This window comes from Notechis scutatus, chromosome 6, assembly GCF_049901735.1.
Source record: "Notechis scutatus isolate UNSWTSFEM ecotype Mainland chromosome 6, rNotScu1.2, whole genome shotgun sequence".
Lineage (NCBI taxonomy): Eukaryota > Metazoa > Chordata > Lepidosauria > Squamata > Elapidae > Notechis > Notechis scutatus.
The window spans coordinates 62,754,209-62,767,837 of record NC_142014.1 but is presented as its reverse complement, the minus strand read 5'-3'; the positions used below and the strand labels follow the sequence as shown (position 1 = coordinate 62,767,837).

General features: G+C 36.0%; 1 protein-coding gene across 1 annotated transcript; it reads left to right on the top strand.

Annotated features, from left to right (window-relative positions):
• The first annotated feature begins 1,097 nt into the window (after positions 1–1,097).
• On the top strand, positions 1,098–8,638 carry CHRM2 (cholinergic receptor muscarinic 2). Its single transcript, XM_087968517.1, has one exon. The coding sequence runs from the start codon at positions 1,127–1,129 to the stop codon at positions 2,531–2,533; it is 1,407 nt and encodes a 468-aa protein (XP_087824643.1). The 5' UTR covers positions 1,098–1,126; the 3' UTR covers positions 2,534–8,638.
• The last annotated feature ends 4,991 nt before the right edge of the window (positions 8,639–13,629 follow it).

Sequence of the window (13,629 nt, the reverse complement as noted above, 5' to 3'; positions counted from 1 at the left end):
GCTGGCAACATTGTGTTACTTTATTGGAGGCCTTTAGTGCAGCTTGGCTCTGGGTAAACGGACGGCTATCATTAGTTAGGAAGCTAGGTTTCATCTGGGTGCCTGGTTGGGGTGTGTTTGAGCTGGAAGTATCAGGGGGGATCTGTTTGTGCCCAGGTGCTTGTCTGGCTAGTGGTGTGGAGATTTTTTTTGTTTGTGAGTGCAGGCTTCCAAATGATTGACAGTCTGGTGGAATCATCTCTTCTATTCGTGCTTTCTGATCTTTTTTCAATCTCTATGGCTTCTCTGATGATTCTGTGGCTGGGGTTTTCTATAGTGGCTAGGGTTTTGGTGCCATTGAAGTTGATGCTATAACCTGTGGCTTCCATGTGTTGGACTAGTGAGGAAGTGTGTTCCAGCTTTTTGACTGCATTTTTGTGTTCATCCAGGCGGGTACTTATTCTTCTATTGGTCTGTCCAATGTATGTGGCCGGGCATGATGCACAGGGGACTTCGTATATGCCTTGGTTTTCCAGGTCAAAATGCAAAAAAATGCAGATGAGATTCTGCCGAAACGTTGCTACAACTTTAAAAGCAGAACTGCAATGACGTGGGAAAATACCCGAACAAAGCTGAATGATATATATATATATATATATATATATATATATATATATATATATATATATATATATATATATATATATATATATATATATATATATATATATATATATATATATGTTTTCTATTTTTAATCTTGTTCTGTCTGATATCTCTTTTTCTTCTCTCTCTATATGTGTACATATTTTCACACTTTTCGTCACATCTTAAGCAATGTAGGAAAGTGCCCTTGATTAAATCAAAGCCCATTAAATTGACTGATTCAATCAAGTCAACCATTTTATCTAGTTGAATGGTATCAGCAATGACCTGGATCATCATGTCAAGTTTTCAGAAAAGAGCTTTTGCAGACTAAGCCCAGAGATACCGGGACCTTCTGCATACAGAACATGTGCTGTGCCAGTGAGATGTAGTTATTTTCTTCATTTGCCAAAAGCAGGAAAAGACAATGTCTCACATCTTTGTTTTCTTTCTTTCTTTTCCTCTGCAGGCTTAAACAGGCATTCAATCAACAGATGCAGAAATGAATAACTCCACAAACATAAGTTATTTGGAGGACAGAATGACCCTGCCAAGTCCTTATAAAACAGTTGAGGTTGTCTTCATTGTCCTGGTGGCTGGGTCCCTCAGCCTTGTCACCATCATTGGGAACATCTTGGTTATGGTGTCCATAAAAGTCAACAGGCACCTACAAACTGTCAACAATTACTTTCTTTTCAGCTTGGCCTGTGCTGACTTGATCATTGGTGTCTTTTCCATGAACCTGTACACGCTTTACACTGTGATAGGCTCTTGGCCATTAGGACCTGTGGTTTGTGACTTGTGGTTGGCTCTTGACTATGTGGTCAGTAATGCCTCTGTCATGAATCTTCTCATAATCAGTTTTGACAGGTATTTTTGTGTGACCAAACCCTTGAGCTATCCAGTCAGGCGGACCACTAAGACAGCAGGGATGATGATTGCAGCTGCCTGGGTTCTTTCTTTTATCTTATGGGCACCTGCAATTCTCTTTTGGCAGTTCATTGTAGGAAAAAGGACGGTACCCGATAAGGAATGCTACATCCAGTTCCTATCCAATGCAGCTGTCACCTTTGGCACAGCTATTGCAGCTTTCTACCTTCCTGTTGTGATCATGACCATTCTGTACTGGCAAATATCCCGTGCTAGTAGGAGCAGGGTTAAAAAAGAGAAAAAAGGGGGAGGCCAAAGCCAGGATCCAGCATCACCAAGTTTAGTTCAAAGTAAAATAGGGAAATCAAATAATAACAACCTCCCAACCAATGAAGATGGGACTGAACACAATAAAATCCTGAACGGTAAAACCACTGGGGAGCCAGTCATGGAGAATTGTGTTCCAGCAGAAGAAAAGGAGAGCTCAAATGACTCCACCTCTGTCAGTGCAGGTGCTTCCAATGTGAAAGAGGATGAAGCAATCACAGAGAATCCCAGAGCTTCTATCTCTCAAGTTAATGCAAAAGTGGAGAATTCTAAGTTGACCTGCATTCGGATACTCACAAAGTCCCCCAAAGGAGATTATGGTGGCTCTACTAATACTGCCGTGGAGATTGTCTCCACTGATGGACAAAATGGAGAGGAGAAGCAGAACACTGTAGCGCGTAAGATTGTCAAGATGACAAAGCAGCCTGCCAAAAAGAAGCCCCCTCCTTCCAGGGAGAAAAAAGTGACCAGGACTATTTTGGCTATTCTGCTGGCCTTCATCATTACTTGGACACCATACAATGTCATGGTACTCATCAACAGCTTCTGTTCATCTTGTATTCCCAACACAGTATGGACAATTGGTTACTGGTTATGCTATATCAATAGCACCATCAACCCTGCTTGCTATGCTCTCTGCAATGCTACTTTCAAGAAAACCTTTAAGCATCTCCTTATGTGTAACTACAAGAACATAGGAGCCACAAGGTAAAACCAGAACAATGGGTGGGGGGGGGACTCCAAATTGGGGGAAGAGAGCTCCAGATTTTATAAAACAATGCCATAGCACTTTATGCTCTAGTGTGAAATCAAGAAGTTGGAGAACATGACAACAAGATGAGATTTTGTGCTCCCTCTCCAAAAATAACTGCACTTCAAAGATAATAACTTTTGGATCTGCAGTCATTTGGAGGGAAGGCTATAACTGAGTATAAGACTCTGAGGCAATGTTCCTTGTTCTCTCATGGCAGAAAGGCTTTTGAATTCATTCTTCATCTGTGGGCACAACCTGTCCCTGAGAAATTCTTCTGAGCAAAGCGTTTGGGGGTTTGCTTTGCTAAAGGAAAAACTACACAAAATCATTTCAGGAAGCAGAACTGAGTAGGTATAATCAAATATACCAGAGCCATTTTCCAGTTTGTGTGTTGTTCACTTGAAACTGAGAGAAAGGGGAGCGGGGGAAGACATCTAACATACTTCATGGAAACTATAAGAAAAACTGGAACAGAAAACATGGAATATTTCCAGTCAGTTTGTTTCTGAATTATTTATTAATACAATGTCATGGAAATGCAAAAAGGGGAAGGCTTGTGTTTAAGGAGTTTATGATTAAAACAGGCAGTCCTCAGCTTACAACAACAATTGAGCCCCAAATTTTTGTTGCTAAGTGAAACATTTGTTAAGTGACTTTTGCCCCATTTTATGACTTTTCATGCCACAGTTGTTAAGTAAAGCCCTGAAGTTGTTAAGTTAGTTATTAAATGAATTATTACTAAATGAATCTGGCTTCCCCATTGACTTTGCTTGTCAGAAGGTCACAAAAGGTGATCACATGACCCTGGGGTAGTGCAATCATCATAGATATGAACCAATTGCCAAACATCTGAATTTTGATCATGTGGCTATGGGGATAGTGCAACATAAGTGTGAAAAACAGCCGCAAGTCACTTTTTTCAGTGCCATTGTAACCTTGAATGGTCACTGAATTGTTGTAAGTTGAGGATAACCTGTCGTTACCTCTCTTTTGTGGCTTTATTATACTTTGGAGGAAAATATACTTTACCTCATAATAAGAATGTTTTCAGACAAGCTTCTAAAATATAATACATCGACTTTCCCCAGCCTGATTCCCTCCATTTTTGTTGGGCATGAATTATTATACTGGTTCGGTGTTATGGCTAGGATTAAAATCATGCTGAGCCATACTGTGATTTGTTTGAGGTTTGGGTTTAGTGTGTTGTACAAAATGGCCATTGTGGTTTGTAAATTATGATTTGTGATATAGTATGATGCATTAATCCAGGCAGTGGTTTAGCTACCAAACCATGGCTACCAAAGTTTTGGCTTGACTTGAGATGTGAATCCAGCATCATGATGTAAAAATCTAGAGTTTGGATTCATTGATTGATTGATCGATTGCCATCATGATCTTTTCAAAGGCATCTTTGTATTAATTGGCCCTTTCTCCTTGGATCAGATTTTTCAGTCAAACAAAAGAAAAAAAATGGAAATAGTAGAGCATTGAGCAGACCTTAAGATCTTTCTGAGGATGGCTTTTGAAAATGGAGTGACTCTTCCAAAGAATAAATGGGCAGGTTCTATTTGCAGCAACAGTGGTACATTGAATAGACATTAACAACAAATGTGATTGTATAGGTTCATGGTTCAGTTAGCAACTGTATTTTCTTTCCATTGTTTGTTTATCAAAGATTCTGTTTCTTCAAATATATAATCTGATGAGTCATACTCCATACTCAGGGCTGATACCTATAGCTTATCTTGAATGGTTAATATAAGAGATGTTAGGAAAGATTTCACTTTGTGGGATATTGTCCTGCTTTATAAAACCAAACAAGGGAAAATATGTGATCAATCAAGATCAAATGACCAAAAGAGAGTGTCTTGCCTGAAATTAATTACAGGTTATGAACACCAAAGAGGCCAATTCTTGCAGAATACTCTTAGATGCACATTCTTGCCTTTACTGTATGTCCATCAGCTTCCGGTATGTTCAGTAGACATAGAACAGACAATCATAAATAACTTCAGAAAAAGCAGAATTAGCCAGTTAAGAGTTCAAATCTACAGAATCTTCAAATCAAAGTCTGCCAGTCCTATAAGTTCATCACTATCAGTGCAATTTTGCTATTGTGTCATTATTACAAATTCATGAAATCAAGCGTCCCAAGCATCATGTTGCTGAGAAAGAAATGTAAAGTCCTATTATGATCAATCTTCATTATCAAGAGTTATCCTCGCCAGAATCTATCCCAAATAGTCAAGGTTGTTGATATTATTTTAAAAGAAAGGCTTCCCAAAGCTTTTGGGATATTTTCTTTCTTTATTCTAGTTAAATCTCTTTGCATATATTTTAAACTGGAACATCTACAGAAATTCTCAGTCATCCAGATCATGGTTGTCTCAAAGGTGCTTTTTCAAAAGGCGCCTGGACTTTTTTTTCCTTGAAGATGTTTCACTTCTCATCCAAGAAACTTCTTAAATTCTTCAGGTTAAAATTGAAGAAACTTCTTGGATGAGAAGTGAAATGTCTTCAAGAAAAAACAAAGAAAGTCCAGTTGCCTCTTGGAAAAAAAAAAAAACACTTTTGGGACTTAAATTGCAACAGCACATATATTTGGATTTCTATCCATACTGTATTTGTAATGGAATGTTTTTGTTGTAAACTGCCTATATTTGAAAAATATGAAGTAGGGAAAAATACTAGAAGAATGGAAGGGGCAGAAGTCATTCTCTAACCACATCCATCAGAAAATGTACAGAAGGTTTGGCCATTAAAGTACTAGTTGAAGTTACAAAGCTATTACATAAAATTGCTTTATATATTGAGCAATGAGGAGGAAGGCTTGAATGATTCTTAAGTCTGTGAAAAACTTTGAGGGATGTTTTACTTTCAAGACGATTCAACTGCAGGCATTCTGTGGAAGTGCTTTGGGAAGCAACCAGGGCCCTTGCTTCTAAACCAAAGTAAAAGATTAATGCAGAATCCTGTAACTGTGCCAAAGCTTTGGAGCTCTTCAACCACTGCAGGAGGAGAAAGGTTAGGAGGTAGTTTAGAATACTATAGCCTCCATAACGCATATCTCTTCATCACAGGAAATTTAGGTTGTTTCCCATAGGCCTATAGCTTGTCTGAATCTTCTAAGGCTTACAGATAAATAGTAATATCATTTCATATATTGAACATGCTGGATGACAGGAAATCTTGGTGAAAATTTTTGCTTCCTTTCACCTGCAAGCAGCCATGTACTTAAAAGATCAGAGCTTCTGTTAAGCAGTTCAGTATGTATCTGCTGTGTTCACTTTTACAACCAACATTCCTTCTCATCCAAGCACCTCAGTTTCACTAAACCCTTTTTCTTGCACCTCCGTTTCACTATCTCTTTTTGTTATCACACCTTGCCATATTCCCAGACATGTGATAAGGTAAATAAACACAACTGAGTGAGAAATTTGCTTTTCAGTGAATTTTTGAATTAGAAAAAGAAGGAAAGAAGGAAAACTTTGTGAAGAAACCACCCACTGAATCTATCATTATTATGTTGGTTAGAAGATCCATCTTTGCTAATTGTCACTATTAATATCCTAGCTAATGTTACTGTTTCATATACTGCTTCTCATAAGTCTGCTTTCCAAGATCCAATAGCAGAAATTATTTAGGACAGGTTGGCAACCACTTTCGGCTATGATTAGGGATGGCTGAGAAGAAGGAGGTGAGGTGACCATATCACATGATGATGAATTTGGCAGTTTTCAGGGTGTTGTTTAACGGTGATGTGCTTATTTTGAGATTTACTTTGCAGTTTTCATCTGTTTCCCATTTCAAAATGGTAGAAATTTATAGTTTTCAACACACATGTTTGGAGGGGCTCATAGTGCAAAAAGGGAAAGGGGGTTGTGTGTAGCTTTTGGGGCTACAAGTTGCCCACTTTAGCCTTATTTCTTTTTGATACCCAATTGGACCAAATTCCAAAAAGAGCTAAGGACACAGATATTTAGATGTTCACAGATACATACAGTACATTCTTTGGCCAGATGGTCAACGTGACAGTAGACTTTGTTCCAATGTTTTACCCATTTGTTTTTCATTCAGATCACATTGAGAAATAGTGTTTGTCATTCTGTTTGAGTTAAAAATCATGTGGAGCCTTATATAACATCTCTGCCTAAAACAACCTCTTACTCAAAAGATATTTTAGAATCATTTACTTGGTTTCTCCCTATGACTTTTCATAATTTCTCATGAGTCAGAATGATAAGCAACCATATACTCACTAGCAATTCATGCTCATGTCTAAACAATGCTGAAAATAATCAAACCATGAGGGTTTATTCAGATTACCCATGCCATAGTTGTTATATTCCCACCAAAGCAATTGCATGTAATCCAGATTTGCAGAAGTCTTCTCAGTATATAGAAGTGTTATAACTTCCTAAAGCAAGATTTAAAAAAACAACAACACCAAAGTTATAGTCTGTATATTACAAGAAAACATTGGACTGAATTCAATTCATAAACATAAAATTTTCTCAGTACATACTTTATTCAGTTTACATCTTGGGTAGAATCACTTGAACCACCAGTCAGTGTTTCAGAAGGCTCAACAAACTCTCCTTTGATAAAACAGGAATGTTTTCTCAATGTGAAAAGGGATGAAAGGGACGAATATGCACATTTGGCTTACATGCAGTTGGTTTTTGATCCTCCAAAGCAAAATGTATGTCATCTTCTAAATGCAGCCATAGAAAATGGCATGCCAGAAAAGATTTCCAAATCCCAAAGATTGACAAGTCTTTAAACATGTCACATTCTGTGTGGAGGGGATACGGAGGAATGCTCAAACATAATCTTACTTGTTTCATTCCACCCCAGATAGAAATTGGCTAACCCGTCCTTAAAAATAAATTTAATTTGCATTGTAATGAAACTGGAGGCATGTAGAGCAGGTTAGAGAAAATAAAACATAATAGTTGGTTTTATTGGGCATAATAGGGGAAGTGGAACAGTAATATACTGGATGATTTCTCCTTCAAGCACTCAATTTTTATTAAGATTTATTGACTTACATTTAACTGACAATCGTATTTTCCATGATAACCACATCTTACAATAAGTCCAGTACAGCACATCAAATTTTTGTCAGCTAATCACTCTAAAAACTTCAAAAATTTAGAGAGAATAGAGTTCACTTTAGAACTTCTTTAATGCTAACCTGGGTTATAGGTATTCATCCAAGAATTCCCTCATTAATATTTTAGATGATTCATAATGTTATGTGAGCCTGGGTAGATCTGTGGAAGTGGAAACTGGAGATATCTTAAATACGTTTACTAGTGAAGTTTTTGAGTGTCACTTCTTCTTCTACATGCTTAGGATCTCATTGCACGGTTGCAATAATTAGACATATAAATTTACAGAGCTGTGTCATTTTAGAATGGGACTTCTTGTTGCATCCACATATTGTAGATAAAGCTACAATATTTTACCTTAACACAGCACTAGTTTTGTAATTATACATTTACTGTTTTATTAAATGGAAACGCTAATGTTGAAATCCTCCACTAGTGCTTCAAATGGCAATGTTTTATGTAAATAGCTCTGTTCATTATGGTTTCCTTCACAAGTATTGGAAATATATGGCCCATAAATCTGAACAAACATGGTTGTTAACCAAGATGGCTGGGAATTCTGATAATTTTAATCCAGAACACATCAAGATAGGGAAATAATTATGAAATCCAAGTGATGGAATGATATGGAATCGGGAATATCTTTCTTCTGGATGGATCAGAGTTTCAACTGGGCTTCAGAATAAAATTTTGTTGCTAACTTGTGTCTAGAATTCAAACTTTCTCAAAGTTAATTGGTGGTATATAGGTAATCCCTCTTCATTTAACAATATTGTAGACATCCTTAAAAAGTATTGTGTAATAAGGTTTTTTTATTATTTTTCTAGACCTTAGTCTCAATTATATTAGAAAGTAAGCCCTACTGAACTGAGTATAATATATGGTATTATTAATACCATATATTATATTCTGGGATATAATTCTGGGAGTTGAAGTCCACAAGTCTTAAACTTGTGGACTTCAACTCCCAGAATTCCTGAGCTAACATGACTGGAGGAGGAATTCTGGGAGTTGAAGTCCATAAGTCTTAAAACTGTCAAGTTTGAAGACCCTGCCCTAAACATTCAAAGGAGTATAGTAGGTTAATTATCTCTTTATAGTGGGTTTTTAATTGGAAACTTGAATGGTTTTATACCACTGCCCCATACCCACCTCTCACTATTGCTTGTGTAAGCATCCTTCTCACACACATATTCTATGTGCCCAAAATTTGTATATTTATTTGGGTATCCTCAAATGTCAGGGTCTGATCTATGTAGATGGAATCAGTGCACAAATATATTACTCAAGTTTCTTTAGATTGGAACCAAGAAGAAAGTTAGTTTTAGGGCAATCAGTTTAGTCTTTCACTCTATCTTAGTGTTATGATTAAAAGACCACTTTGAATCATACTTTTTATTTTCTCATTCATTTGTAGCAACTTGGCTATTTGAAAATTATATTGTCAACTGCAAGAAATCAGGAAATCCAGGCAATTCAAATGAATATAAAGATTTATTACAAGCTTAAGCTCTCTACAAGACACTGAACTACTAATGGTCAAAGAAAATTGATGGTGAATAAGAGTCAGTAGAATTCAAGGTGGGGTGGACTTAGATCTCTTGTGGGCTTGAAAAGACTCAAGACTGATAATGCATTTAACTCCACACTCGGACTCAAATCTCCTACATGTATATTACTTACAAGCTAGCTCAGTCTTGAAAACCTCCTGGTTTAACAGAAGGATAGTTGATAGAAATTTGAGAATGAACCATCTGGGTAGCTGAATTCATTTCTCTAATTCCTTATTAAGAGAGGTCAAACTTCCTTTCTCAAGTCTTCCACTAGCAGGCAAACTGATAGGGTTTTGTTAAGCTGATTAAACTGCTGAGTTGGGTGGCTATAATTGGTTTAATTAAAGTGCTTTAATCATGTTTTATTATTTCTATTTTTAAAAATTGCTCACTTTTTTTACTTCATTACTGTTAGCTGCCTTGAACACTGATTACATCGGAAAAGCTGGAAACAACTAAATAAATATGTAATTTATTTATTAATATTTCTTTAAAACTTGTATTGTTTTTATAAGACTCCTCTTTCCACAGTCAAGAGCAATGAGCCATCTTCAGATTTACAGAGCCTGCCATAGATATTTTGCTGCCTGAGTTGGTAGCTTCCTCACCCACATCCAAAGTTCTATCAGTTCCCATTACATTTTATAAAGTAGAAATTAAACATTTCCCTTAGAAATGTTTTCAAGAGAGATATTCTCATAGGAAGGTGTCATGTTGTTGCACTTATCTACAGTATAGTAGTTAAAGCTAGCCAAAGGGTATGTGAAATCTCCTTCCTTTCACCATTATATAATCTCCCCAGGGTTCTGAAACCTTCTTAGCTTCCCATACTTTCATTAAACACCAAAGACAAATATAAGGAGAAAACTGTAATGGGACTTTATCGGTAGGGATGCTATGAAGCCAGAATACGATTCTTGTGGACCCTAGGCATTTCATTTTGTAAAATCTTTTTTATGGGTGTAATTTTTTCTAAAGTTTTAAATCATCCAATTACTTTTTTAAAGTCCTCATTAAATATTCTAATAATGGATAATGTAACCTTGGGTGCTACTATCAGTATCCAAAGAGGGATTCATGACTTTGGGAAATTGTTGAAGAATTTATTCCTCCTCTGTAGAAGTTCACAACAGTCATTCATCCAATTTCTCTATCTATAAACCTGATAGTTTTCAAAGGTCATTTTTTTCCACTTCTGCTTAAATCTAACTTGAACATTAGTAATGTGACTGTCTTCTTGTTACATTGAAGTCAACAAGTTCAGAGCAAGGTTAGAAGGAGCTTTATCTTGCAATATTGAAAAATGGTTAGAAGCATTAAGAGGAATAAAACTACAGCTATTGCCTCCTAGGAATATGTATAAGCCCAGCTCAAACCCACTCATAAGCATAAGATAAGAACAGTCTTTCTGAGATAAGGCAAGGTCAGGCAAATACTAAATGTTATAAAATACTAGGAACAACAATACAAAGGGAATCTAGAGGTGTCCCTTTTACTGTACAATATAAACTGTGGAAACCCACCCAATCATATATTTATTTACTTATATTTATGAACTTCATTTTCCTTTTGAGAAATTTAAGGGACTGCACACAGTTGTCCCAACTAATTCATTCTTCCATTTTATTCCCAAAAATAAATTTCATTCCCATGACTGAGTATGGATTTAAACTCTTTGGCTATAGCTTTTGTTAACATTTATCAAAGTTTTTTACCAAGTACCACTGCTTCTATCAGCTGTAGAATTCATTCAACTTATTCAAGGTTCACATGCACTGATGACTTTTTTTTCAGTCCTCATAGTAATATTCTAAAATTGTACTTGCCTGGGAGTAATTCACATTGACCTCAGTGAATCAGCCTCCTAATACTTGCTAACTCTTGGTGTGTTAGTGATTCTGTGAATTAGTAAGAGGGTCCAAATCCAAGATCTCGTTTTTAATCAGTTTTCCCCACAAATAGTTTTTTATTATTTTAATTGTAGATAATGCATGTTATTGTAGATGTTATTGTAATTGTATATCATAATAGTGCAACATTTATTTAATAAAATGTCACTATTTTGTTAACTACCCACCTACCCCCAACAATTCTTCTGTATTGTGCAATGATACTGAAATTTTATTTAACGTTTATGATGTGAAGAATTGGCACCTCTTTTGCTAGTTGTTGAAATCTGATTTTTTAAATTCATTTCTTTGGGACTGTGCACAAGAGACCATGAAAAGGTTACATAACTACAGAAATAAATCCCTCCTGTTTACTTAATGATTCTTTAAGGAAAGATTAAATCACTGAAAATCTATGGGGGATTATTTAATTTCTCATGGTGTCAGTTTCCCCCCCAGATTTACAGGACATTTTGCATTCACATCATGCCATTTCCATTTTGAGGTGTACTTTCATAGGATGTAAATGTGAATCCTCCTTCCCTCTTTTTTCTTTCTTTCTTTCTTTCTTTCTTTCTTTCTTTCTTTCTTTCTTTCTTTCTTTCTTTCTTTCTTTCTTTCTTTCTTTCTTTCTCTCTCTCTCTCTCTCTCTCTCTCTTTTCTTTTTCTTTTTTTTCTTTCATCTTTGAGATTTCCATTTATTTAGCAGATTGATCAAACTCTTTACTAGTTCTAACTGGTTGCTGCTTCTGGTTGAGTTTGCAGTGTAACATTATCACCTGTAGCTTTAAAATATCTTCTTTCAAAATTTAATAGTGTCATCAAGATGATATTGGTTTTATATGGAATCACTGCTATGTGGAGCTTTATTATATGTAACAAGTAAAACTATATGGATAAGACATCAGACATCTTTAAATGTGTACCAACTTCTTACCCAGCAATGATGAATAGTTTCCTTTATATTTTGCAGTCTAGAGAAGAAAGTACAATTGATATCTATTCTAGTCTATTCCTATCCATCCCCCACATTGCCATTTTTTTAATGTCAGATGGCCCAAGGCATTTTGATGCTGAGGTAGAGAACCAGATCAGATAGCAGAAGCTAACTACAAAAACTTTTGTTTCAGTTTTAGATAGCAAGTAATTTAGGGTTTGTAAACTATACCAGATGACATATACTTCAGTTCAACAATTTACTCCACTTCCTGCCATCTGCTGTAATCATCTCCTGCTTAACAATAGGGCTGGTATTACACAAGACAGAATTTCAGAGTACTTTCATCCCTCCGATGGGGTTGATGTCAAGAATACTAACATGTTATTTCTCATCAGATATTAATCTATGGGAAATTCCTTACCAGTTGTTCTTTTGATCCCAAGAGACCCTCTTAGGATAAAGTGGCTATCAAATGTCATCTTGCAACAAGGTAACTAAGTAAGATATATTGTAAATTAGAAGACAGAAATCCCTTGTACTCTATGTAGTATTGCCAGTGAATTAAGAGGAATGACAAATGCTCTTGTAATTTTGAAAGGAACTTGATTTGGTGAAATCAGACCAAAGCTTTTCAAAGTAAAAAATGGTGACAGGAGTAATTATTTGCAAAGTCCTGCTGATAACATCATTGTTAAATCCATATCTCCTTGGACAGGTTCAAGAGACAGCAATCAGGGGCTTCAGTTTATTCTTCCAGTTTATTCTTCTGTTTGTTCATCTGAATGAATACAATTCTTCTGTGAGGAGTTGTATTATGGTTTTTACTCACAGGATTGTGTACAAATATCTGTTTCATATTGAAACACAAGAAAAAGAGAAAGTGGACAAGTGTCTTGCTCATGGTTCACCACTTTTTGTAATATCTGAAGAACCAGTCATCAATATCCATTCATTCTATTGCAATTATTAGTTGTCTTCTTTCCAGTTCCTTATGACTCCATTCGTATGTCTCGATGATATGTGAAATCATCGTTTCTGGCACCCAGTTTAACCAAAGCACTTCTAATCAACTTCTAACAGGCATATTAAAAGATCTGTTTACACTGATAATTCTAGACTTTGTCGTATATGAGAAAAAAACATACCATTTTACCCATATCATCAGTCTCTGCTTACATACTATCATTTTATGTCACTGTCATGCACATATGATTTTTATGGCTCAACTGCCATAAAATATTCACATTCAATTTTTGGTGGGAAGTTATTTAGTGGAAAGACTAAACTAGGTGACTTGTCCATGAGACGGGGCCTTTTAATGGCACAGTGTCACTAAAGAATTAACCTCTAAGAAGCAAAATGCCTATTGTTCAAATGATATCTGAACCATAGTATAGAGCTGGAAGGGTCATTAAGTCAGCTGGATATAAGAATTTGACTGAAATAGATGGTTGTAAAAGACAGTCCATGACCTATCTGGGTATTCAGTTTTATATGGGTAGCAAACTGACTATTTTTGTAGGAACCAAATCTTAAGAGAAATGGTCACAAAAAAGTA

What these genes read in the sequence shown, in the direction of transcription:
- CHRM2 (XM_087968517.1), top strand. Translation starts at nt 1,127, where the DNA reads ATGAATAACTCCACAAACATAAGTTATTTGGAGGACAGAATGACCCTG.